Genomic DNA, 26,129 nt, shown 5'->3' with positions numbered 1-26,129 from the left:
CCTGATGTTCTCGTCTAATTATAACTTAGATAATTATATCTTGCTTAGCTACATTTCCCAAGTAGTTTTATCTGAATTTCCTGCCTAACCCCTACACCTTAATTTTATTTCCTACTCTAACTCTTGCCAAGAGCTGCAATGCACTGTTAATAAGCTCCTTGATTTGGTAGCAGATGTAGGGACTGTGCCATCCCATCATAGTCTAAACGATTCCTGAATACACTGGGACATTACCCTTCAGGCTGTGATAGAGATGCAGAATATGGAACGTGGTTTGTAAAGGGCAAAGGATCGTCGAGGTGGAGAGGGTACTTACTGGGCAAAGTGTGTTATGTTGCATCTACATTATGTCAGATATGGAGGGTTTGTGTTTTTGATTAATATGTGTACCATCTTGGTATTATAGGAAATAAGTTAAAAAGCGGTATTAAATGTTCTAAGAAATGAGTGATTGGCCTTTCTTGCAAACCTTAAAGAAAACCAAGACTCAGAGGTATCTCCTGAGAGTTTAGGATGATATACTACTTAAGGAGAGGCCCTTGGTAATTTTATTAGAGACAAAGGAAGGGCAAATGGCTTTGATGACTGCAAACTAACTCAAAGTTTCTTCTAGGTAGGGTTATGTCATGGTGCAGGTTGTAGAATAGCCAGTGCTTATATCAAAAAGCAATGGGCTGGGCACTGTGGCTCACGCCTGTAATCCCAGCACTTTGAGAGGCCGAGGTGGGCAGATCATGAGGTCAGGAGTTTGAGACCAGCCTGACCAACATGGTGAAACCCCGTCTCTACTAAAAATAGAAAAATTTGCCAGGCATAGTGGTGCATGCCTGTAATCCCAGCTACTCGGGAGGCTAAGGCAGGAGAATCATTTGAACCCGGCAGGTGGAGGTTGTAGTGAGCCAAGGTCATGCCACTGCACTATAGCCTGGGTGACAGAGGAAGACTCCATCTCAAAATAAATAAATAAATAATAAAAATAAAATAATTATTAGCAGAAAAAATAGCTGAATTTGGAAATCAGAACAGTGGAATTTTCTCCAAAGTCTTGTCGAGGCATACAACAGGTACTACTGAAATACCACTACTAACCTGTACTACCCATGCGTTCACTGAAGGTTCTTTAGACAGCACAGGCTGTGGCTCAAAGACGGAGCTGAGCTTCACTGGATTGGGCTAAACACTTCATTAGCCAAATTTGATTTTCAGAAATAAATATGTACTGCTTAAAATTAAAATTCAAGAATTTTACAAAAGAAGAATTACAGAAAAAAAATGACACGGCGTTCTCTAAAAACTACATCAAATGTTCAAGAGAAATATTTCGATTTTTGAGACAAAATAAAACACTGAAGTTAGGGGCTGGGTTAACTGGAGGATTCTATCTACAACATGGCTGGAAGAGGAGGGAAGTGCATATTATGGGGAAAAGGCCCAGGAAAGATAGGTACATCTTGGAGAAATAGGCTTTAAATAACCATAGGCAGGACAGCAGCCCCTTGGAAACAGAAGTCTGGGTATAGGTAATTATAACTTAATGCGTGTGTTTGTTGGGTAGGTGGGTGTGCAATAGTGGGGGCATGAGAATTCTGACAGAGGAAGAGTATGCTGTGATTTCATCTGCCCCATATCTCCCTTAACAAAGACCTCAACAAAATGTATTTTTAGGGCCAATAGGAGGCATAATGTGATTTCAGAGGCTAACCAGTCTCCTACCATCTTACTTCTCTTTAAGCAAAAGCTGTTTAAAATGTCTTTAGTAGAAGATTAAATCTTTAATAGGCCTTGTCTTTAATTGGCCTTAAGGGACCAGGTCTTATTAATTTTTTAACCTCCCACAGAAATTAGCTTAGTGCCTTAAAGAGAGCAGATGATCAATATGCATCAGTTCAGAGAATGAATGAGTGAATGGCCAATTTCAAAATGGAATATGAAGGGTACTAAATCCTAAACCATATGTACGAGGTGATGTCACTAGACTTAAATGTTTTTATACTAAAATTTAGTTAGAAAGCAAATCTAATGTGTCTGGTGTCAGAGTCTTTCTTGCCTATTATAGGGAAGAATTTAAAGCAAGACAAGCGAGCACTGGGTCTCCTATCAAATTGGGAAGGGGGAGCAAGAAGGAGAAGATCTGTAGACCTTGGGCTAAGAGTAATCTGAAAATTAGAGTGCCAAAATCTTTTTTTCTCTATGGATAAGTGGAGTTGCTCAGAAAACTGTAGGGAGAAAAGGTTGTAGAAAGCAGCAGGAAGAGAACGTTCTACATTGAAAGGAAAAGGGTACAAATGAATTCATTGAAAAAGACAGTCTTCTCTGAACAATCTTGTTAAGAGTTAGCCTTATTTATCAAAACAGTTTGTGCCTACATTAAAGCTGTTTTTAGGAGTCTGTCTTGTGTTGAGCAAAATGGCATAACTCACATCACCACTGCTTTGCACAGCTCTTAAATAGATACGAATATTTTTTACACAAGTGGCATAGCTATAAAGAAGTCTAAATCCCAATGTAATAATTAAGTATCAGTTTACATTCTGAGGACATCCAGGTGGGCTCTCAAGAGAACTAATGAATCAGAGGATGGGAAATTATTATGAATATTTGCAAACACTGAGAAAATATTTATGCTTTGTTATTTTGTTTTCCACCTCATTTCTGTTTCTTTGTTATTCTTTCAAAACAATCTCTTAGGGGAAAAAGGCATTATGCAAATATAGCATCGAGTGATGTTTTATGTTACATCACCTGATTAGGCAACATCCTGTTAGGTTTCGGAGTTCTTAAAAATAAAATCTATTCTGTTTTCTTCTTCTCCTTCCCAGGGGTAAATCTACTGTCAGTATTAAACAAATTTAATGTAGGTAGCTATAAATTAATTGTATGACTCTCTAGTCACTCCCATTTGCATTTCTTCTCTCTTATCTTCCTTTGTATTATTACATGATAGCTTTCCAGTAGAACTCCATGCAACATACACAGCTTGATTTTAGTATTTTTAACAATAATGCACAGATCGATAATAAAGTTTATCCACCCCAGTGGTTTTTTCCATCTTGGTAGTGTTTATTATCACAACAGTTTCCAGGGAGAAAATGATTTAATATGTCATAAGATGTTTTTGCTGAGCAAGTATTTTTACATCTTCACAGTCGATTTCAAACTGGAAGCTCTAATATGAAGAAAATGATCAAAATATCTGTAAAAGCTACAGAGAAATGAAGTACTCTATCTGCATATTCCATTTGATCTCCATGGGGAGCAAAAATTCAAGTTTCGTGACAATGAATTCAAACATCTCAATTGTCATCATTTTTCCCCTTCTTAGAACTGAGAAAAGATTGAGGATTTAATCAATACAGGATTTAATCAATTGAGGATTTAATTAATATAGAGGCCACATCTTCTGAGTCCACCCAGATTTTCTTTCCTTTGTGTTTTCTACTCTATGGAAAGGAAATTCAGTTATCTGTGTGCCATAATATAGTGTTAAAAAACTTTTTGCCACAGAGATGTAGGATTGGAAAACATTTAAGAAATCATCTCTGTTGTCCTTCATTGTCAGTGCTGGGTTGAGGGGGGCCTCCCTGAAGAGTTTTGAAAATAAGATTGTGCCCTGTGAAGTTAAACTAAAATATCAACACTCAATGGAAAGGCAGGAACAAAATTACACAAATAGAACTAAATGACTCCCAGGTCAGCGAGACCCCACTGTAGCCTGATTGAATACATTAACAGAACTATAGAAAAAAGAAAGGGTTGGTGGGAAGCTGGAGGGGAAAGGACAGTAAACCAGATCAAGTTTGTGCATAGCCAACGGCAGCCTAGGAGAAAGGGCTCCACAGTCCAAAGATGGCCTCTTACCCTGAACTCTCAATCCTATCATTTACTCCTCTTGTTCTGATTCCAAGCCCAAGAAGCAAGCATCTGATTTTAATTTGGCTTCCCATCTGGTAGCCCTGAGGGGGAGATTTGGCGGGGTAGAGAACAGAAGTGTCCAATCCTCTTAGCATTACACTTTTTCATTACAAATTAATACACTGGCATCCTAGTTTACAATTTGGCTCTCCATATACCTTGCCCACACAGTGTGGTGGCCAGAACCTCCTCTCCCTTTAGCAGTTTGTCTTCTTGTTTTAAGTTAATTTAATGGCATTTTGATTATAGATTTCAATCTCACAGACTTTGATTATGTTTGTGATTGAACCAGAGTCTGTGGATAAGTCAAGTTTTGCCAAAAGAATCTGACTTGGGTTTGTAGAAAACTCATTAAGGTAATGTCGGCTATCTTAAGAGACAGCATTGGAAACTTCACCTCATATAATTTCAGCTACTAGAATTTGAGGCAGCAAGTCAAGTTTCTTCTCCTTTCAGTGAAACTTCTAAACCCTATACACAGGCAAATATTTCATCTACACTATGCTAAGAAGTTGCTTCAGATAAAATCTCTGCTAAATCCTTTCTAATACAAGTGAAGGCCAATGTCTTCATTAATCTACTTTCTCATTAAAAATAACATTTTCAAGGCAGTTCAATATTATTTTTTAAGGGCTTGTTTTATAGACCTTTATCCTACATATATAACCCCAATTATATTTTTCCTCCTCAAAGTATTCATTCTTTTTTCTATTCCTCTGAATCATGCCTGCACATATTTTATATATCTTATCTGAATTGCATTGCTTCTATATTAAGGTGAAACTAGAAACAGGATACCAGCAACGTTGAATTGATGGGAAAAAAAGCAGTTCTTAAAAATATTGGTTATATATTTCCACAACATTCTCACTTCAGATCATTTTTTAAAATTTACATTTAGTCTGTGTTACCTTAGATCTTTATCTCCCATATTTCACCAAAGCCAACCCCTCCCACTGAATTTGTATCTGCTCTTGGTAAATTACTCTGGTTTCAGCTGTATGACATTACACATCATTTTTATTTTTTTCTGCCTCTGTCACTTTTAATCTTGGATTCACTTGTAGTTAATTTAGTGATTGACAGTCAACTTTTAGTTATCTACAGCCTGATTATTCTCCCCACAGATGCTGTTTTCAAATTTAATAGCAAACACCTATTGCATGTGAGTAATCTGATTTGTTTGCATTTCAAATAAGCTCTGTGTATTGTTATTTTCAAGAAGTCTGCCCCACATAGTATAGAAGTTCATCAGAGCTAAATGTCTCACTTTAGGGACATTTTGAGTAGAAGAATTGTGCTTGAGTAGTTTCTTTTTGAAACCACGAGTATGTGTGTGTGTCATTTATATATTTAAACCACACACACAGACACATCATGTTATGTTCCCACACTGAGACACAGGCACTGATACATCCTCCGTTGGGTGACTTCAGATATACACAGGCATACTCACTTCATTGTGCTTCACAGATCACATGCTTTATTATAAACTGAAGGCTTGTGGCAGCCCTGCTTCGAGTAAGTCTGTTGGCATCATTTTATTTTGTTGTTTGTTTGGTTTTTCAATGGTGTGCTCTCACTTTGTGTCTCTCTGTCACACTCTGGTAATTCTTTCAATACTTTAAATTTTTCATTATTATTACATCTGTTATGGTGATCTGCGATCAGTGATCTTTGACATTACTATTGTCATTGTTTTGGAGTGCCATTAACTGTGCCCATAGAAGATGACAAACTTAATTGATAATTATGTGAGCTCTGACCAGCCGATCCCTCCTCTTTTGCCTTCTCCTCAGGCCTTCTTATTCCTTGAGACAAAACAATGTTGAAATTAGGCCAGTTCACAACCTTACAATGACCTCTAAGTGTTTCAAAGTCACCCATCTCTCCATTTAAATCGAACCTAAATATCATTAAGCTTAGTGAGGAAGACATGTCAAAAGCCAAGATAGGCTGGAAGCTAACCCTTCTGCACCAAACAGCTAGCAAAGTTGTGAATGCAAAGAAAAGGTTCTCAAAGGAAATTAAAAGTGCTGCTCCAGGGAACACATGAAAGATAGAAAAGTGAAACAGCTTTCTTGCTGATATGGAGAAAGTTTTAGTGGTCTGCATAGAATGAGCCACAACATTCCCTTAAGCCATAGCCTAATCCAGAACTAAGGCCCTGACTCTCTTCAATTGTATGAAGGCTCAGAAAGGTGAGAAATCTGCAGAAGAAAAATTTGAAGCTACCAGAGGTTGGTTCATGAGATTTAGGAAAGAAACCTTCTTCGTAACGTGAAAGTGCAAGGTGAAAGAGCAAATGCTGATGGAGAAACTACAGCAAGTTACCTAGAAGTTCTAGCTAAGGTAACTGATAAAGGTGGCTACACTAAACAACAGAGTTTCAATCTAGATGAAACATCTTTCTATCGGAAGAGGATGCCATCTAGGACATTCACAGCTAAAGAGGAAAAGTGAATGCCTGGCTTCAAACTTTCAAAGGACAGCTCCTTGTTAGGAGCTAATGCAGCTGATTACTTGAAGAAGCAGCCAGGGCTCATTTACTTTTCTGAAAATCGTAGGATCCTTAAGAATTCTGCTAAGACTACACTGCCTGTGCTCTAGAAATAGAACAGCAAAGCTTGGAGGACAGCACATCTGTTTACAGCTTTAACAAGTTTACTGAATATTTTAAGCCCATTATTGAGACTTACTGCCCAGAAAAAAAAAAAAAAAAAAAAAAAAAAAAAAAACATTCCTTTTAAAATATTACTGCTCATTGACAATGCACCTAGTCAGGCAAGAGCCCTGATGGAGATGAACAAGATTAATGTTGTTTTCATGCCTGCTAATACAACCTGAATTCTACAGCCTGTGGACAATTCTGTGGAGTAATTCTGAATTTCAAGTTGTATTATTTTAAAAATAGGCTGGGCGCAGTGGCTCACGCCTGCAATCCCAGCACTTTGTGAGGTCAAGATGGGTGGATCACCTGAGGTCAGGAGTTTGAGATCAGCCTGGCAAACATGGCAAAACCCCATCTCTAATAAAAATACAAACATTAGCTGAGCGTGGTGGCATGTGCCTGTAATCCCAGCTACTCAGCAGGCTAGGCAGGAGAATTGCTTGAACCCAGGAGGCGGAGGATGCAGTGAGCCAAGAACGCACCACTTCACTCCAGCCTGGGTGACAGAGTGACACTCTGACTTATAAAAAAAAAAAAAAAAAGAAGAAGAAAAAGAAGAAGAAAATGAAATATAGGCCAGGCATGGTAGCTCACTTCTGTAATCCCAGCACTTTGGGAGGCCCAGGTGGGTGGATCACCTGAGATCAGGAGTTCGAGATCAACCTGGCCAACATGGTGAAACCTCATCTCTACTAAAAATACAAAAATTAGCTGGGTGTGGTGGTGGGCACCTGTATTCCCAGCTATTCGGGAGGTTGAGGCAGGAGAATCGCTTGGTCCCGGGAGGTGGAGGTTGCAGCAGTGAGCCAAGATCATGCCACTGCCCTCCAGCCTGGGCGACAGTGAGACTCAGTCAAAAAGGAAAGGAAAGGGAAAGGGAAAGGGAAAGGAAGGGAAGGGAAGGGAAGGGAAGGAAAGGGAAGGAAAGGAAAGGGGGAAAGAAAGAAATATATTTTGCTAGACTATAGCTGCCAGAGATAGTGATTTCTTTGATGGATCTGAGTAAACTACATTGAAAACCTCTTGGTAAGGATTCACCATCCTAGAAGCCATCAAAAGCATTCATGGGAGGAAACCAACATATTATCAATAAAAGGAGTTTGAAAGAAGTTAATTCCAAACATCATGGGTGAGTTTGAGAGGTTCAAAACTTCAGTGGAGCAAGTCACTGCAAATGTAATAGAAATAACAGAAGAATTAGAATTAGAAATGGAGTCTGAAGCTGTAATTGAATTGCTGCAATCTCATGATAAAACTTTAATGGATGAGTTGTTTCTTATGGCTAAACAAAGAAAGTGGTTTATTCCCACATTGGAAGGAAAAAGAATAAGAAATTGCTCAGGGATACAAGGAAGGGACAAGTCATTGCCATTGATTATCTTATAACTTCATTATTAGGTTTAGAATATATTTTTAGATATTGCTAATACCTATATTTAAACAATTATTTTAGAACATTCCAACGCTAAAAAGTATATTATAATTGTTTCACTATATGAATCTACCTTTTGGTTGTCTTTTATTAGTTTGGATAACATTTGTCTAGTTATTCCAAAACGCAAGTCATTTGTGAAAATCTATGAAACCTATGCAGCACAACTAGCATTTAGGAGGTCCACACTTGTTCTCTGCTTTGGTTGATACCATTTCATTAAGATTTCTTATATTTACATTAGAACCTTATAAATTGTTCTCCCAGTTTTCTTTATGCAAATTTATAACTGTGATTAATAGAGTAGAAGTCTCTGTTTGTCCTCGTTTACATATTAAGCTTCTTTCGGTATACTTGAATGTCTCATAATGTTGATCCTCTTAATTTTGCTGCCTTGATTACCTTACCATTTTGAGATTTTGAAATAAAAACAAAATAAAATATGTTTGGTTTCTAGATAGGCTTAAATATCTGCCTTCTAAAGAGAAAGATTAATTGATTTTAACATTTGGGCCAACTAAAGTAACATGAGTTTATAAAATTTATGAAATACTACATATAGCCAACAGGCTGGCTGAACAGACGTGCAGAGTGGACTGTTGGTTCTAGTTCCTGCTGCTCTCCCCCAGGGCCTTGCCTTCCTGCCCAGGACCTCCTTCCCCTCTGCTGACATACCCAATGCCCTCCTTCCTGCTCCCCTGCATGGTTCTTCCCCTAGTGCCTCTTCCTCTAGTCTGTTCTCCCTCCTACTTACAAAACCGAACTGAGGGTGATTTCGTTTGTTTGTTTGTTTTTGACAGGAAGCAAGTCCCTTCCCTAATGGAGTAAGTCTCTATATCTCTGATCGTTGAATTTCATGTCTGTATCAGTGTCCTGCTCTTCATCCCCCCAGGTGCTGCCCATCCGCTCTGCCAAGCTGGGGATTTCTATCTTTCTCATTTTAGCAGGACCTTGGAGAAATCTATCAAAAGCAAATTAATAAGGTAAGAATGAAACACTGAACATGTCACTTGTGTTAGGCTTAGACATAAGAGTTTCTTCTGAAAAGATCAAAAAAAGAAGAAGAAGAAGGAAGAAAGAAAACATCAACATTTCGTTTCCATATCTTATGTCTGAAAAGAAGGGGCTAACCTTTTGCAGCCTTTTTCTATTTCATCAATATACAATTCACATGTTCTATTTGAAATACCTTGATATTAAAAACATGAAAGTCAAATGTTCTGTAGAGAGAGAGGCATGGTTTTTTTTTTTCATTTCTTTCACATCAAATGTTTTTCAATATCATTTCAAACAAATTGTCATATAAACCACATTTTTTAATATACTTGTCAAGACCAATTGTGGATATTGAAAAAACATAAAAAGGTAGGATTTTTCAGAAAGAAGTTTGTGCAGTTCTTATAAATGTCTCTTTTGGCCTATTGCTTAACAAAACTGTTTGGGTCTTCATTTTTAACTATGCTGGAAGCACATATTAATGTTTCAATAGAAAAAATTAAAAATTCCACAGTTGATTAGCTTATTAGGTTGCCTCATTCTCTTTCTTCCTTCCGTTCCCTCCCTTCCTTTCTTTCTCCTTCCTTTCTTCCCCCTTCCTTCCTTTCTAACTTCTTGGGGTAGAAAATATATAGAGTCTACAGGCACATAAACCTAGATTTTAATCTGGTTTGGACTGTCAGCATGGTATTTACTGTTTTTCCTTGGGTTAATTAACCCTTCTAAAGTTATGTTTCCTCAGATATAAAACTGAAATTCTGATATACAACTCACAGAGATTTGGGATGGAATGAGCCAATATATATAAAATGTCCAGGTGAGCCTTTAATAAATACTAATGCTATTTCCTCTCCCTTTGTTTCTATCATGATCTAATTTGGAGATAATTATTAAGCATTAGTTATCTAGATATATAGATGACAATATATTTTTAAGCCTGAATTTCAGGTACAGTACCAAGAGAGAAAAAAAACCTGAGCATGTTTTTATAGAGATTTTAAGATATGGGGCGAAGGTCATAATGGCTGTGGCATTCCTAGTCAGCTAACACTCTGCAACATTATTCATTGTCCTATAAAACTATTTACCCAACCACTGGTATTGGTAAATTGTAAGCAAACACAATAGGTAATAGAATCCAACTTCCATCAGTGTGACTAGTATTTCAGAGAAGTCTTATCATTCATTGGTGAGAAAATAATAGCTCGGGAAAGATACAGCCTCTGAAATAAAACTTATGGATTATTTTATTCACAGGCACTTCTGTGAGGATGAGTTTCTTCAACCGTATTTCTCTGAGCATCTTCAACATTATGTTTATGTGGCCTGGTAGTGGAACTTGATTCAATTGTAAGAGTTAGAAAACAAACATTGCAGAGGAATGTTGATGGCAAGATAGGGCTGCACTGCAGCTTTCTGAAGGCTGTAGAAAGAGGATGTTTGTATTTGACTCAATGGAGTTGCTTCTGTTTAGACAGAACTCTGAGAGAATGAGGAGTTAATGGACACACACCATATTCATCAAAATGTGGAATGAACCCATCTCCAACTTTTTTGAAACAACACAGAGAAAAGGAGTCCTTGTCTTTTGACTTATCTCCCTGAGTTGATCTACTTGATTCCTTCAAACTGCCATTGTTTTAACTTTATTTGACAATTCGACACTCAACCAAAGTGTACCATCATTAGAAATGAAAAGATAGGAGAATGGAAGATCCCTCCATACCTCTAACAGGTGGATCTCACCTGTTATGTCTATGTGATGTCACCTGTGTTGACCCAGAGAGGCACATGTGATACAAATGAGGAAATAAATCATTACTATCCTAGAAATGGATCTATCAGTAGTTCATTTTAAAAGTTATCTTTGTTGATTGTGACGGTCGGTTTTATCTGTCAACTTAGCTACGGGGTCCAGTTATTCAAACAAACATTCTTCCAGGTGTTGCTACGTAGGCATTTTGTAAATGTAATTACAGTTTAAGTAAAAGTGTTTATTCTAGATAATCTGGATGGGCCTGATTCAATCAGTTGAAAGGCCTTAAGAATAGAGCTGAGACTTCCTTAAAGAAGGAATACCTCTGTGGACATCAGCTTCAGTTTGTGTCTGGAAGTTCCAGCCTTTCTTTCCTGACAGTGTGACCCAGCTTTGGACTTGCCTTGCCAGGCCCCGCTGTTGCATAAGCCAATTCCTTGCAATAAATCTCTAAATCTATCTTCTACTTGTTCTGTTTCTCTGGTTGAACCTGAACTGATATCCCGGCTAATAGTACTGTGAGACCATATTTTCTCCCATTCTTAAGCCTTCCTGATCTTTCCTCCAAATATAACCTCTTCAAAGAGGGGAGGCAGAATTACCTGATGCAAAATACACATATCAAAATGTTTGGAAGTCATTATGAATTCTAAATTTATTCAGTCTTTTATCCATGATGGACATACTAGCAAGATTTTTTCAGTGTTTGTAAGAATCTTATACAAAATTATTTTATTGTCATTATGAAAAAAGTTTCACTCTATATCTCAAGGCAAGTGCTATTTTAAAGTATAGTAAACAACTCAGGGGTTGGGGCATCAACCCCCCTGTGCAGTAAAAATTGACCTATAACTTTGACTCCCCAAAACTTAACTACCAACAGCCTACTATTGACTGGAAACCTTACAGATAACATAAACAGTCAATTAACATACACTTTATATATTATATATATTATATACTGTATACTTAGAATAAAGTAAGCTAGAGAAAAGAAAATGTTATTAAGAAAATTGAAAGGAAAAGAACATACATTTATTAATCATGAAGCGTAAGTGGGTCATTATAAAAGTCTTCATCCTCGTATCTTCATGTTGAGTCGGCTGAGGAGGAGGAGAAAGAGGAGGGGTTGGTCTTGCTGTCTCGGAGGTGGTAGAGACAGAAGAAATCCACATGTAAGCAGACCCTCACAGTTTAAACCTGTGTTGTTGAAGAGTCAACTGTATTATTTTTACCCTCATTATATTCTCATAGCACCTAACTAAATATTTTATAGTCAATAAATGTTTGCAGAATGAATAACTGAGCAATACCTTAACAATACTTTAGATATTTCCAAGAGAAGTTTATAGTAAAATTCTGTTGCTTTTTTTCAGTAGCTTGTTTAGGGGAGGTGTTTTCAAAAATAATTTATGATTAAGTTTATTAGGTGATGAATTAGGTTTATCTTCATTTTATGATGTAATTAAAGTGGATAATTTTAAGGAAAATATATGAACTGGAAAAAAGTATGATTTAATGTCAGTAGAAAAGACTATCACATTAATTTCATTCCAGTTTTGCTTCTGACTGTGAAAGTATATACAGATGGAAGCAAAAACTAGCGAGTAATATTCATAAAGATAAATAATAAAATTGTTAGTATGCTTAAAAAATTTTCTTCTAAAATTTTGTTATATTATTTTATCATTTACAAAGTTTAAAGTACATATTGTTTTATCTATCCAATCTTTTTAGAAGACTTTATGATTATTCCTTTTTGAAATTCACAATGGCAGAGTAAGTAGTATGAAATTTTGAAAAATAGTCCAAATGTAGTTTTTTAATTTTTAGAATTGGAATAATAGCTGGGTTTTCATTTTTACTATCTTTTATAATATAATAAACTAAAATGCAAATTTGAAAAACTTGGCTTTATGGTCTTTTAATATATTGAATTTTAACTAGTTTAAATGCAACTCTATAAACTCATACTTCTCATAAATTAGGACAAATCCGTTCATTAAGATGCGATCATCTTCAAAGAAAATTCAGCTTTGGTGCAATTTTTAAGTTGCTCTCATTTTAATATATAATCTTTGTTTAAAAAAGATTAACAGCAGTGTGCTATCCTGTCTGAAAACTTAAGAAAACATATGGCCAGATAACTACAAGGAGAAGTAAACATAAAATCCATAATTCTCATGCAGGCTTTGCATTTTCACTTTTCTTTATAATTATTGTAAGCAAGAATAAGTGCTTATTTAAACATGGCTTTTCGAAATCAAAAGGTTAGAGTCTACCCTAACTAGAAAGACATCAGAAGACAGATTTACAAGCTCTACAGAGTGACTGGATAACTTCACAAAGTTTCCATTTCATCCTTATATTTGTTATTTTGAAGACTAAGATACAAACATAGGCACACACACAAAGTCTCACCTCAAAGTTCAAGTCTACCACTTGAAAGGCACTAGTAGTACCCTTTTAGTATAATTCAAGCTACCCTTAATAAATTTTACCTTAAGATTAATTTATTAATCAGAAATATTGGAACTGACCAAAGGTCACTTGGTAAATAGCATTTCTAATCATGCAAAAAAAAAAGAAAAAAAAAAAAGAAAAAGAAAACGATGAGAGAAAATATTCTTTCAGAGTGGTTGAAAAGATGGGGGTGGGTACAATTCCTGCTGGGATTAGTTCTATACTCATTTTGGTGGCCAAGCATTGACTTCTCCATGTTCACGCTTTCTTCGGTGTGTCAGAAAGGTTTTTAACAGGATAGATATACATTTGAATCTCAGTTTTTCCACTTCCAGCTATGATGGCTGATACGGTTTGGCTGTGTCTGCACCCAAATCTTATCTCGAATTGTAGCTCCCACAATTCCCACATGTTGTGGGAGGGACCCGGCAGGTCCTTCCCATGCTACTCTCATGAGAATAAGTCTCACAAGATGATGGTTTTATAAAGAGGAGTTTCCCTGAGGAAACTCTCTTCTCTTGTCTGCTGCCACGTGAGACACGCCTTTCACCTTCCACCATGATTGTGAGGCCTCCTCAGCCACGTGGAACTGTGAGTCCATTAAACCTCTTTCTTTTGTAAATTGCCCAGTCTTAGGTATGTCTTTATCGGCAGCATGAAAATGGACTAATGTGGTGGTCTTCAGTAAGTTTATTCCTCTGAGTCCTGTTTTGTAAAACAGAGATAATAAAATCTACTTGGCATAACTTTGAGAGTTAAATGAGAAAAATGTCTACAATGGCATTGTTCAAGACATTTAATGAGAACTTCTGCCCTTCTCTTTAGCTCCCTTCTTGAAACAGGTGTTCTTGTTCTTTAACAAAGCAAATTCTACACTCTTCCTTCTCTCCTGGGACCTATATTTCTTTTCTGTCTTACATCTTTAATCTGAACCTCTCCAATGTCTCCTTCTCAGTTTATAAATTTATTACAACTCCCTCGTCCCTAAAAATATCAAACATTTCTAAACCCCTACTCTTGCTTTGTCATCTGATTAAGTAGCTTTTCCACATGTAGCCATCCTTTTACCATCAACCTTTGGGAAACTTTCTCCTATTCTTTCTTTTCCCCATGCAGTCTTCAGTGACTCAACCCACCAAACTCCACTGACATGAAACTCCAGCAGCCTCCCAACAGATAATGACAGGGAATGGCTTCCTCTCTAGGATGTCTCACCATTGATTGCACCCCAATTTTCTTGTTTTTGCTTATTTTTTACGTGCTTGCTTGTTTATTGTTGAATACCCATCTCCCTTAGCTTCCCAATTATAAGGCTTTCCTAATCTGATTCTTTCTTCCTACTATTTAATAACTTTTCAGTTCCTTTAGCTAGCTGCATCCTCTTCTTTAGTCCCCTTTTCAAATTAGTGTTTTTCTAATTTATTCACTACCTAGGTAGATGTCTAGAAGCCGGGCATGATGGAAGATACTAAGATATGGCCCCTGTCCTCAAAGACCTTGCATTGTTGTAAGAAAGAGAACATTAAAACACCAGAAAATAATGAAGAGCAAGAAAAGCCAGGAATAGCCCATAATCAACTTCTACGTGACAGAGGTTAGACCCTAAGTGAAACAGGAATTCAGAAAAAAATGGTGATCGCTGTCGGTAAGAATTGTAGAAGGTTTCATAGGGAAGCAAATAATTATAGTATCAATATTTTTATTTTTTAGTTTTTTGCTTACCAGTTAATCTGTAAAAGAAGGGTGACCTCTTACATTGAAATTAGCCTTTGAGTGGAATCTCTCTTTGTCTCTGACCCTTGTTGAAGAAAAAAAAAGTGAACTGGCTGGGCGCGGTGGCTCACACCTGTAATCCTAGCACTTTGGGAGGCCAAGGTGGGCAGAATGCCTTAGCTCAGGAGTTCAAGACCAGCCTGGGCAATATGGTGAAACCCTGTCTCTACTAAAATACAAAAAAAAAAAAAAAATTAGCTAGGCGTGGTGGCATGTGCCTTTAGTCCCAGCTACCTGGGAGGCTGAGGCAGGAGAATCACTTGAACCCGGGAGGTGGAGGTTGCAGTGAGCCGAGATCATGCCACTGTACTCCAGCCTGGTGACAGAGAGTCTGTCTCAAAAAAAAAAAAAAAAAAAAAAAAAAAAGTGAACGTAACATTCCATCCACAAATAAATAAACAAAATCAGTATTTTTCTTTTCTTCTGTGTTCTTTTCTTTCTCCTCCCATTACCTCTCTGAGTCATCTTAAGAAGGCATTACAACTATTCAAGAAGTCCACTTGATCTTTGCTCCTGAGTACATGGGAAGATTGTACTTCGTCTTCCTCTAAAGTTAGGCCCAGCAAAACATGTGACTTGCTTTGGTCCACAAAATGTGCACACATAATGTGTTACTTCCTTGCAGGAGTATTTAATTGTCTGTGCTTAAGTTTGCAGCCTGCTCCTCCCTTGCTTCAGTCATCATGCAGGTGCTGTAAAACCAAGGCAGCCCAGGAAGCTGAAGCAATACGGAAGGCTTTGCATGAGGGAAACAAAAAAAAATTGTTACATAATTAAGATTGGTCAGTCTTGACTATATATTTTCTGATCTTTTAATATAAATACAAGAATGGAAAACATTAGGATTCTGATGATATGCTTAGTTCTTTCATTTTATTTTAGTTGTAGAGTATGTTTAAGAAAATTTCAGGGAAGAAAAAATGTAACTCATTAATTTTTTGATGTCAGTTAAAAGGATTTTACGCTATGCCATCGGCCATCACAGACACATAAAAACCTGTATTCCTAGTGCCATCACTTTGCGTGTTAAAGTGAAGTGACCACCAATTCTCCAGATTTTTCTTAATAAACAACATAAGCCTCAGAACTGTTGGCCAGTTTTTCAAGTCAGAAACTTGAGTTACCCTTGAATTTTCTTCCTGCTGTATATATAAGTAATCACAACTCCTGTTGATTCCACCATCTAAACTTAACAACAACAACAACAACAACAACAAACTTTCTCTCAAGTCCCAGTGGGCCTCCCAGACATGCGGTCCATGTGCACCCTGGTGACATGGTGCCAATGGACTCTCCATACCACCTCTGCTTCCTCCACTCCAGTCTCCATGGAGCAGCCAGAACTTCCCTACTTGAAACCATTCTGTTTGCCATTCAAATAAAATCCTCAACATTATGCAGAGACTCTGAATTAATTTCCAGTTTCCTTTGTTCTGCCTCTCCTGCCTTCAAGTCCCCTACTCCAGCCTTTCTGACCCCTCTCACTTCCTTCAAATTAGCGTCTCTTGATCTCCATCTCTGAATCATTGAATATACTGACATCGCTAACCCAGAATCCTTCTCTAATTTTTTTCTTAGTTAACTCATTTGAATCTTTCCCATATCAGCTTATATGTCACACTTCTTGATACACAGGCAAAACTAAAAAAATATTTGTTGACTTATTCTCCTATTCATTATTCCAGTTGAGGTTCTCATCAACTCCTATCCATATTGTTGAAATAGTTGCTTACTCTTCTCCCTGCAATCCCCTATCCCCTTCAATTACAGTGCCCATCACGCAGATGCTAGTTGTCTGGGCATGAAACATTACTAGATATAATTTCCTATTTTACCCTTTAGTTATTACTATCCTCATTGCTTGTCTCATTTAATTATATCACCCAATCTTAATACAATGATTGGGTATAATAATTAAGTAAATAATCTTTTGATTAATATACTGATTAGTCACAATAAATTTTATTTACTGAAAAATCTCTTATTGGAGTTGAGTGATTTATTTTTGTTGTCTTAAGAGTTAAATGCTGCACCTTCTTATAATGCACAGCATAACTTCAAATTCATTTGCTTGATAACTGCACCAAAGTTTAGAATTTTTTGCTAAAAATAGATTATATGTTACAAAGCCAGAGTCATGTTTTCATGTCTTTTCAAAGCCAGTAAATCACAGTTTAGTATCATCAAGTATACTGAATTTTATACAGCTTACTTTATAGGCAAAAATTGTAAGCATAATTCAATTTCAATAGATACAAAATCTAATAGTAAACTATCCAAAAGTATGCATAATCTATATTGCTTCTTTCAACAAAGGAAGCAGTAAAAAGTATCATTTCTGAGAACTAGACAACACTGAGAAATTAAAAGAAGAAAAACACTGGAAACTAACAAAGCAGTGCTAAATATAGCCAGAAAAATAGGAAAGATAACTTTATAACTCTACAATTAAATACATGTTTATGTATGTAGGGAATCAATACTTCAGCAAAAAAATTCTTAATTAGAAAGTATAATATGATTTGTAAAATAAATATATGACTATAATATATATATAAGATACACAAATAAACATTCTAATGGCAGCATAATAGGTCTTGTCCAAACATAGAGAAACATTTTGGTGATGTAAAAGTATTAGTATTGTTGACTAAGACTACGCAAGTAAGATCTAATGGAACTCCCTCGGTGCTTGATTTATCTAATTGAAGATTTGTTTTGTTTGTTTTGCGACAGAGTCTCACTGTACTGCCCAGGTTGGAGTGCAGTGGCATGACACCAGCTCACTGCAACCTCTGCCTCCTGAGTTCAAGTGATTTTCCTGCATTGGCCTCTCAAGTAGCTGGGATTACAGGTGCATGCCACCATACCCATCTACTTTGTTGTATATTTAGTAGAGATGGGTTTTCACCATGTTGGCTAGGCTGGTCTTGAACTCCTGACCTCAACTGATCCACCTGCCTTGGCCTCCCAAAGTGTGAGATTACAGGCTTGAACCACCACACCCGACCAAATTCAAGTTCTTATGGTACTTATTTCAGAAGTAGATTTCATTGTTCACTAATTTAGCCCTTCATAAGTTCAGGTGCTATTACATTTACAAATCTGGGGATATAAATATAAACCATGCAGACATCCATTTGGATGACCATTAATTATTTCTCTATGTTTGAGTAGACTAATTTGGTGATTCCCAAATTGGTATGCCTCATTCTAGGCAGGCTTTTCTATATAAAATAAAATAACTTTTTACTTTTCCATTTCTATGTCTTGTAAAGCTGAGGACAACTGAAGTAATAGTTACATTGCGAGAATAGACATGACCATAAATATTGGTAAAATCATTATTTTTAATTTGTTTCTATTTTTAAGTTTTGCAGTAATAAAAGAGAGCACATTACATGGCATGTATTACTATCCTTGTAAAAATTGTAAGAAACTAATAATGGGTAATTTTCCATTTGCTAGGTAATGGTATGGTACAAACAAACATTTATCAAAATAAAAATGAGGTCCATATGCATATCAACTATTTATCATAAGTATCATTAGAAACTATAGAGCCCCAAATGAACTATTGAGGGTAAAGCTCTTAAAATAAAAAATAACATTTTAAGTGCAAAGCTATTACAAACTCATTTGATATTCATTTTAATTGCAATGACTATAATGAATATACTTTGTATTCGAACAGATGTCACAAGTACTACTACAGAAGTTCTAATATAATTCAGTCTTAGTTAAGAATAAGTAAGTGGATATTTAAATTGAATGTTACCATGAAGGAGGAAAAAAAAAAAAAAAACCATTACAGTAAACATTAGCTCCTTTAAAAAAACAAATTAAAGATTTTTATTAAATTGTGTTCTTTCTTGTTTTGACATATACAAAATATAATAATACAAGGAATTTGCCTTCTCAACCACTCCTTTTCCTTGCATCAGCTATTCTGCAGATTAGTAGGCCTAGAAAATGAAAACTGGGACTGTAAAAAATGACTCAGAAGGGTAAGCTGAAATTCACTGTACAATATTTAGAGACTGGTATATCAAAAGGATAAAAAAATTGTATTATGCCAATTTATTTTAGCTGAAGGAGGTAACTACGTATGCCATTTTATTTCAGTGGGTCAGACAAGCCCTAATATTCCCTTTAATCTTCTCCCACATGAAGGACTAACACCTGAAATTCCAACATGAGAAACCTTCATGCCATAAATTAAAGACAGTGTTTCTCAATGTGTGGTTCACAGAATTACCCACGGATGTTTGCTAAAAGCAAATATCTTGGGGCCCCAACCAACCTCTATGAAAGCCTGGGAGTAAGGCCATTCGATCCACACTTTGACAAGCAACCTAAAAACTCTGATGCACACTCCTGCCTAAAACAACCGCCCCAAGGTTGGATGAGGCAACACGCAAAGCTACCTATTATTCACTTCATTTGAATCAGCAAATCTTTGTAAAGTACAAATCGTTTGTGAATCAAAGATTGGATATATATAGGATGTCCAAACAGGCAAGAAACTTATGAGAAACCGATTTTTAAAGTACAATTTATTATGTACAATAATAATCTACAAATGACAGGAAACCCAGTATCTGGATGTCTAGAAATACAAAGAAAATAGTATATTTACTCTTCAGATTAAAAGTTTACTCTTGATTTCAATTTAGCAGTTTTTCTCATGAAAGGCGTATCTGGAGATTAAAGAAAAATGTCTTTATCTCATTATTAGAAAATGCAACTAACATATTGTGTAATAACAAGTTTATCCCATTTTTCCTGATGTTTTGTCCATTTTATGTTTTATAAAGGAGAGTGGTTACGTGTGTGAGGCTTCATGGTGGTTGAGGGGATGAGACAAGGAATGTCAATGAAGGGGAAAGAAAGAAGCTGAACTGCAAGACCAGGAGCACTAAAGGTAAATTCTTTTCCCACCTCTAGTCTAATTCTCCTGGTACCTCAACTGTAAGTCGAACATATTTGGAAGCCATACTGTGTTTTTTAATTACCAGAGCAAAATTCAAAAAGTAAAAGCTGACTTTGGAGTTTAATAAAAGAAAGAAAGAAAATAAAGAACATAAAGCTGAGAGTACCAAGGTTCTTTCGCTGGTCAGGAATTTGCCCCCATTTCCACCCCCACCCCAGGACTGAAGACTAATTAACTGGAATCTGTGAAAAGAGCTTCAGTAAGGAGCATCCGCTCATGAAACAGTGAAGACAAGCTGATGAGGCTCATTAATGGCTCTTATTGCCCTTGGTCTTCTACATATAGTCTTTGACTTTTCCTAACACTGAAACCAGATCCAGTTAAAACACACACACAGACACACATACACACACCCCTACGAGAAGTGAAAGTGAATAGAAAAAAGAGTTGTGCGGGTTCTCAGCACGATCTCTAGACCAGCAATATCAGCATCACTTGGGACCTGACTGTATTCATCTGCTCAGGCTTCCATAACAAAATACCATAGATTGAGTGGCTTCAATGACAGAAATTTCTTTTCTCACAGTTCTGGAGGTTGGGAAGTGAAAGATCAAGGTGCTGGCTGATTTTGTTTCTGGTGAGGGCTCTCTTCCTGGCTTACAGGTGCTGCCTTTTTGCTGTCCTCACATGACAGAGAGAAAGACTTCTTTCTGTTTGTTCTCCTGAGGCCACCAATCCTATTGGACCCCACCATTACGACCTCATTTAATCTTAATTACTTACGAAAAGCCAAATCTCCAAATACAGTCATATTGGGGGTTAGGGCTTTAACAGAGGAATTCTGGGGGAACATAATTCAGTCCATAGCACTCACTATAAATGCAAATTCTCAAGCACCAGCTGAGACCTGCTGAACCAGAAACTCAGGGAATGGGGCCCAGCACACCAGGTTTTCTTATCTCACCAGATATTGTAATGCCAACTAAAGTCTGAGAAGTACTGGCCCTCAGGATGAAGTCCCAACTCCACAGCACAGCATTTCCTTTCCTTCCTAGTGTACTCCCACCCTTCCTTTCCGACCTTATTTCTTAGAGGATACTCTGTCTATAATTCTAGCACAAGGCTTTGCACATAGAAAGCACTCACATTTTCACAATATTGTGTACTATTGTTATAGGAGTTATTAAGAAATTATTAAGAAATTATTTTAGGCAGATAGAGGAGAAAAGGGGTCCTTGGAAAGTTTTTGTTTCTTTTAAAGCAGCTCCAAAAATGTTTCTTGTCTAGCAGGAAAGCCCAGGCTCTTAGAGTCAGCCTGGCAAGCTTTGATGTGCAAATACCAGCCATTAGAAACAGGGTCCACCCAAACATGGAGATTCCTGCCTTCTTTTTCCTTGCCCTCACAAGTACCTGGCAACATGGCTGCCCCCACATATCTGCATGTGGGTAGAGCATCATGGCACCCTTCATTTGCACATTAAAAGGCTAGGGTGGGAGGGCCAGTTTTTCCCCCTGGGCTAGGTGAATAACATGCCTGGTCAAACCAATTCCCTGAGTCCTATGCAAATCAGGTACCACCTCCTCCATCCTCCTCATATAAGCAGCCACTTTACCACCACACACGGGGTTTTCTCTCATTGGAATCCTCCCTGTCTCTGTCTCTGTATAGCGGAGGTGTTTTTTTCTTCCTTCTTTCTTACCTGTTAAATGCTCCTCTCTTTAAAACCACTCCACATATGTCCAAGTCATTTTATCCAATTCTGCCTGAGATTAAGAACCCTGGTGTTCCTTCAGTCATTGGAGCCGTATCACTGTTTGCTTATAACTCTTCTCTGTAAACTACTCTGTATAACATTGCTTTCAATTCATCACTGTTTTGGGGCATCCAACAGCCCATTGGTCTCTGACATAGCACAAAGTTGTTTAACATGATTTTAAAAAATCAATATAGTACTTGCTACTTATCATGTCCTTAAGTGTATCAAGTCTTATAAGTACTTAGTATATTACCTTACGAAATTCTCCCAATCACCCTGAAGTAGGCATTATAATTTCTGCTTGACAGAAAAAGACACTGGAAACTGAGGCTTAAGGTCAAGAGGTCTATTGTACAACGTGGTGACTATGATTAATAGCAATGTATTTATCATATCTTGAAAATTGCTAAGCATGGATTTTAAGTGTTTGCTTCACAAAAAATAATAAATGTATGAGGCAAGGCATATGTTAGAGTTAGCCATTCCACTATATATATATATTTCTAAACACATTGTACACGATAGACATATACAATTTTATCTGCCAATTAAAGTAAAATTTTAAAAAGAGGTCAATTAACTCCCCCAAAGTCACATACTTGGGAAGTGGTAAGGTTGGAAATTATGAACTCATGTTTCTTTAACTTATTTCCACTGTGTTTTACTACAGACACAGAGATGCAGTTTTCTGACAACATCTCGAATTTACTGCCAAGACTCCCAGAGCATATGGGACTTGTTGCAGTAAAGTTATTTCCAGTATATCTTTTGGAACCGCTCTATTCTCTACACCCCTGACACAGTCTTGCACACACGTATGTGTGTTTGCATGTGCACACTCACACACACACTAGCAAATTGCTAAAAGTTGGCCATCATGAAAACAAAAAATCAGGCTAGACTTCTTGAGACAAACAGGTACCGTGAAACGACTACTGGGAAGAAAGAGCTCTAAATTCTATCGCTATTCTATATCCTATTTGACTGTAGACAATTTTTAGAATGCTTTCATCTTTACATTAAAGACACCACAAACTCTCAAAGGGAATTGCTTGAATGTTCACAAGGAGCTCTGATAAACTTTGTCCCACAGTCACTACCGATAATTAAGCACTAGAAGCATATATGCACATAAAATTTAAAAATCCGTAACTTTAAAACAACAGACTACTTTTTCTTCAAAATCATTCTTTCTTAGCTTCATTCCGCAGACACCATGCCAAACGATTCTGTTTTACTTATTTACAGCTTCTTTCCTACTGAAGACTGGACTATAAGATAATGAACCACACCTGTTGGATTATTTAGGTAATTCCAGGCACCAGCTGAGATAGTAATTAAAAGTAACGTTCCATTCTCAGCCTACCTGGAGTGTTCAACAACCTTGACATCTTGCAGAAATAGGAGACATACTGCTCGCAGTACTCCGCGCTGTCAGTGATGGCACTTATCTGGTCCATGGAGGCACTGTAAACAAGCTGTGTCACTGAGTATTTTTCTGGGTTGTAGGCGACCACAGTCGTCTGCATCTGCAAGTCATGAGACACTATGGTCCACACTTTGTCCTCTGTAGGGAGAAAAACAACCAGAACCCTGGATCATTAGTATGCAAATGCTTCTCTGCTTCTCCAAATGTCAGAAAATAATTGAGCTACACTTAAATGGTCTTTTTACTGAGCTGGTGTAGAACAGTGTTAAGGACAGCAATCCTTAAAACATTCCCTGCTCTTTGCTCATCCCTAAATTCTGCTTATGATGACAAAGTAGGATAGCCATATATATATATATACACACACACACACACATATATATATATATATATATTTTTTTTTTAATTGAGATGGAGTCTCGCTCTGTCGCCCAGGCTGGAGTGCAGTGACTGAATCTCAGCTCACTGCAAGCTCCGCCTCCCAGGTTTAGCCATTCTCCTGCCTCAGCCTCCCGAGTAGCTGGGACTACAGGCACCCGCCACCTCGCCCGGCTACTTTTTTTTTTTTTTTTTTTTTTGTATTTTTTAGTAGAGACGGGGTTTCATCATGTTAGCCAGGATGGTCTTGATCTCCTGACCTCGTGATCCGCCCATCTCGGCCTCCCAAAGTGCTGGGATTACAGGCCTGAACCACCACGTCTGGCCTAGAAAGCAATATTTTTATTGAAGACAAACACAAGATACCTCCTGAAAACAATCCAAAAAAAAAAAAAAAAAAAAAAAAAAGCTTTTGTATCTGGTTGGTGCTCTAACATCTGCAGCACTGAATATCAGGCTCATTATGTTCCAACTTCTTCCTGATTATCATCCATCATTCCTCTGGTGGAACCGGATTTTCTCTTTCCTAAATGAACTATGCTCTCTTTCAAGCCTCTGCGTCTTCCTACGTGGTGTTTGCTCTAATCAGAATATGTCTCTTCATCTTGTCAACAAATGTTCTTTTCACCCTGACCTTTTAGGCAAAATTAGACATTGCACTCTCTGCTATTGAAATGTTCTATACATGTGGGATAAAGCAAGTGAGTAATTATCTTGGTGATTTTGACCCTGAAAATTTCAGTGTAAGAAAAGAAGCCAATCCAAAATAGATAAGATTAAATGAAAGCTCCATATACGTTTAAATTTTAGTTAGAAGCATCACTGAGAACCTAAGCTAATGTTATCTAATTTTAAATGTGGCATATGTCTTGCCTCTGTGCACTGAAAAAGCTCCTAAACAAGGACCAACCTCGTGTACCACACTGTCATCACTAAATACCATTTCCTCTAAGGTAAAACTAGGATCACTGGAGAAATGATGGCTTCTATGGCTGGAAAAGTGCAAGATGAAAGATGAGCCAGGAACATATCCCACTAGAAAAAAATAAGCAATTAGAGACTGAGGGCAGTTCAAAAACACCCAGGACCAAAGAAGGGCCAGTTTTCACATCAACAAGAATATTCTGCAATGGATTAAGGCATATCAAATATATTTAAATTCTTACGTTTATTAAAATTGTTAAAAATGTTTAAATTTGGAAGACGCTAGGTAACCAACTTATTATTTTGAATATTGGTGAATGAAGAGAAGAATCAAGCCTTTGGCCTATCTTTGTTATAGGAACCTTAATGAAACCAAATATTGTCTTGATGGAAATATTTCAGCTCATAAAAGAAGACTAAATGATGGGATTAGAGTATCATCACTTCCTAACTTCTGACAAATATAGTAGGATCTAAGCAATGATTATCAATGGCTGCTAATATAATCACAAGTGAAACCAGACGTGATGCACCTTTGGATGAAAATACATAGTTAATGTTACATGTAATGTAGTATTGATAAAAATCAAGCATGAATTTGACCAAGTTTATAGACCTAACTGTGGATTTCCAGAATATAAAAGGGAGAGAGGAACACATAAAATGGCACACAAGGAAATACTCCATGAAATCCATGCCGTGGGAAACTCTATAGACCAATATAGTTTTATCAACTGATAAATTAAAAAGGAAGGGGATAGAGAGGAAATAAGTGGTGAGAGAGAGCGAGAGCGAGAGAGAGCGAGCGAGCGAGAGAGAGAGAGAGTGGTAAATGGCAACTCCATTCTTACAGGTGCTCAGGACAAAACCCAGGAGTCACCATTAATGCCTGTCTTCTGCATTGATCATCCAGTCTGCCCATGAATCCTGTCTGCTCTACCTTCAATGTATTTCCACAATTTGAACACACCTCCTGTCAACCCACCACCACTACTAGGGTCAAAGCCATCCTGATTCCTAACCAGTCTGCTGCTTTCCACCCTTGCCTCCTCACATCTGCATTCAACACAGGAGTAACGGTGAGGCTTTTCAAATACAAGTGAGATTCTGATACTCTGCTCAAAACCCTCAATGGCAGATCTTGTAAACGTCAAGTCCTTAAAACAGCTGAAGTCCCTCTATGACCTGGCTTCTCCTGCCTTTATGCCCTCACATGCCAGTCCTCCCTCCTTGCTCCTTTGGCACCAGCCACACAGACCTTTCATTCCTCAAACACATCAGCAGGGTCCCTCTTTAGTGCCTCTGCACCTGCTGCTTCCTTTGTCTTTCCTTGGCACCCTCAGGACCCACTCCTTCTCCTCCAGTGCCAGCCTTTCCTTTCCCATTCTACAGCTGCTCTCTGCCTCCCCATCCTGCTTTAATTTTCTCCCTAGCGTTCATCTCTCCTTTATTTGTGCACATTTTATTTTTTTTAAGTCTGCCTCCCCACATTAAAAGTTAAGAAGGCAGAAATTGGCATATAATAGGGCTTAAAAATATTGGTTGAGTAGAAAAATGAATTAACAAAACTTAAACACTACATGTTCTCACTCATGAGTGGGAGTTGAACAATGAGAACACATGGACACAGAGAGGAGAACATCACACACCAGGGCCTTTTGGGATGTGGGGAGAAAGGGGAGGGAGAGCATTAGGACAAATACCT

The 26,129-nt window shown here is 37.4% G+C and overlaps 1 protein-coding gene and 1 long non-coding RNA gene across 4 annotated transcripts in view; one reads left to right on the top strand and one right to left on the bottom strand.

Annotated features, from left to right (window-relative positions):
- CNTNAP2 (contactin associated protein 2) overlaps positions 1-26,129 on the bottom strand; it is a 2,251,282-nt gene that overhangs the window by 738,093 nt on the left and 1,487,060 nt on the right. For both annotated transcript variants that reach the window (XM_026456367.1, XM_026456368.1), the window contains one exon: positions 23,060-23,260. In XM_026456367.1, coding sequence (XP_026312152.1) covers positions 23,060-23,260 — 201 coding nt within the window. The remainder of the gene's footprint in view (positions 1-23,059; positions 23,261-26,129) is intronic.
- LOC111551510 lies at positions 8,829-26,082 on the top strand. Of its 2 annotated transcripts, none has more exons than XR_003309797.2 (5): positions 8,829-8,998; positions 9,754-9,828; positions 14,665-14,875; positions 19,821-19,927; positions 25,278-26,082. It is a non-coding gene; the product is annotated as an uncharacterized LOC111551510 (long non-coding RNA). The 2 variants fall into 2 exon arrangements; XR_002734386.3 differs by having other exon boundaries at positions 9,740-9,828.

The sequence above is a fragment of the Piliocolobus tephrosceles genome, chromosome 8 (assembly GCF_002776525.5).
Source record: "Piliocolobus tephrosceles isolate RC106 chromosome 8, ASM277652v3, whole genome shotgun sequence".
Taxonomy (NCBI): domain Eukaryota; kingdom Metazoa; phylum Chordata; class Mammalia; order Primates; family Cercopithecidae; genus Piliocolobus; species Piliocolobus tephrosceles.
This window is presented reverse-complemented; position numbering and strand designations above follow the sequence as displayed.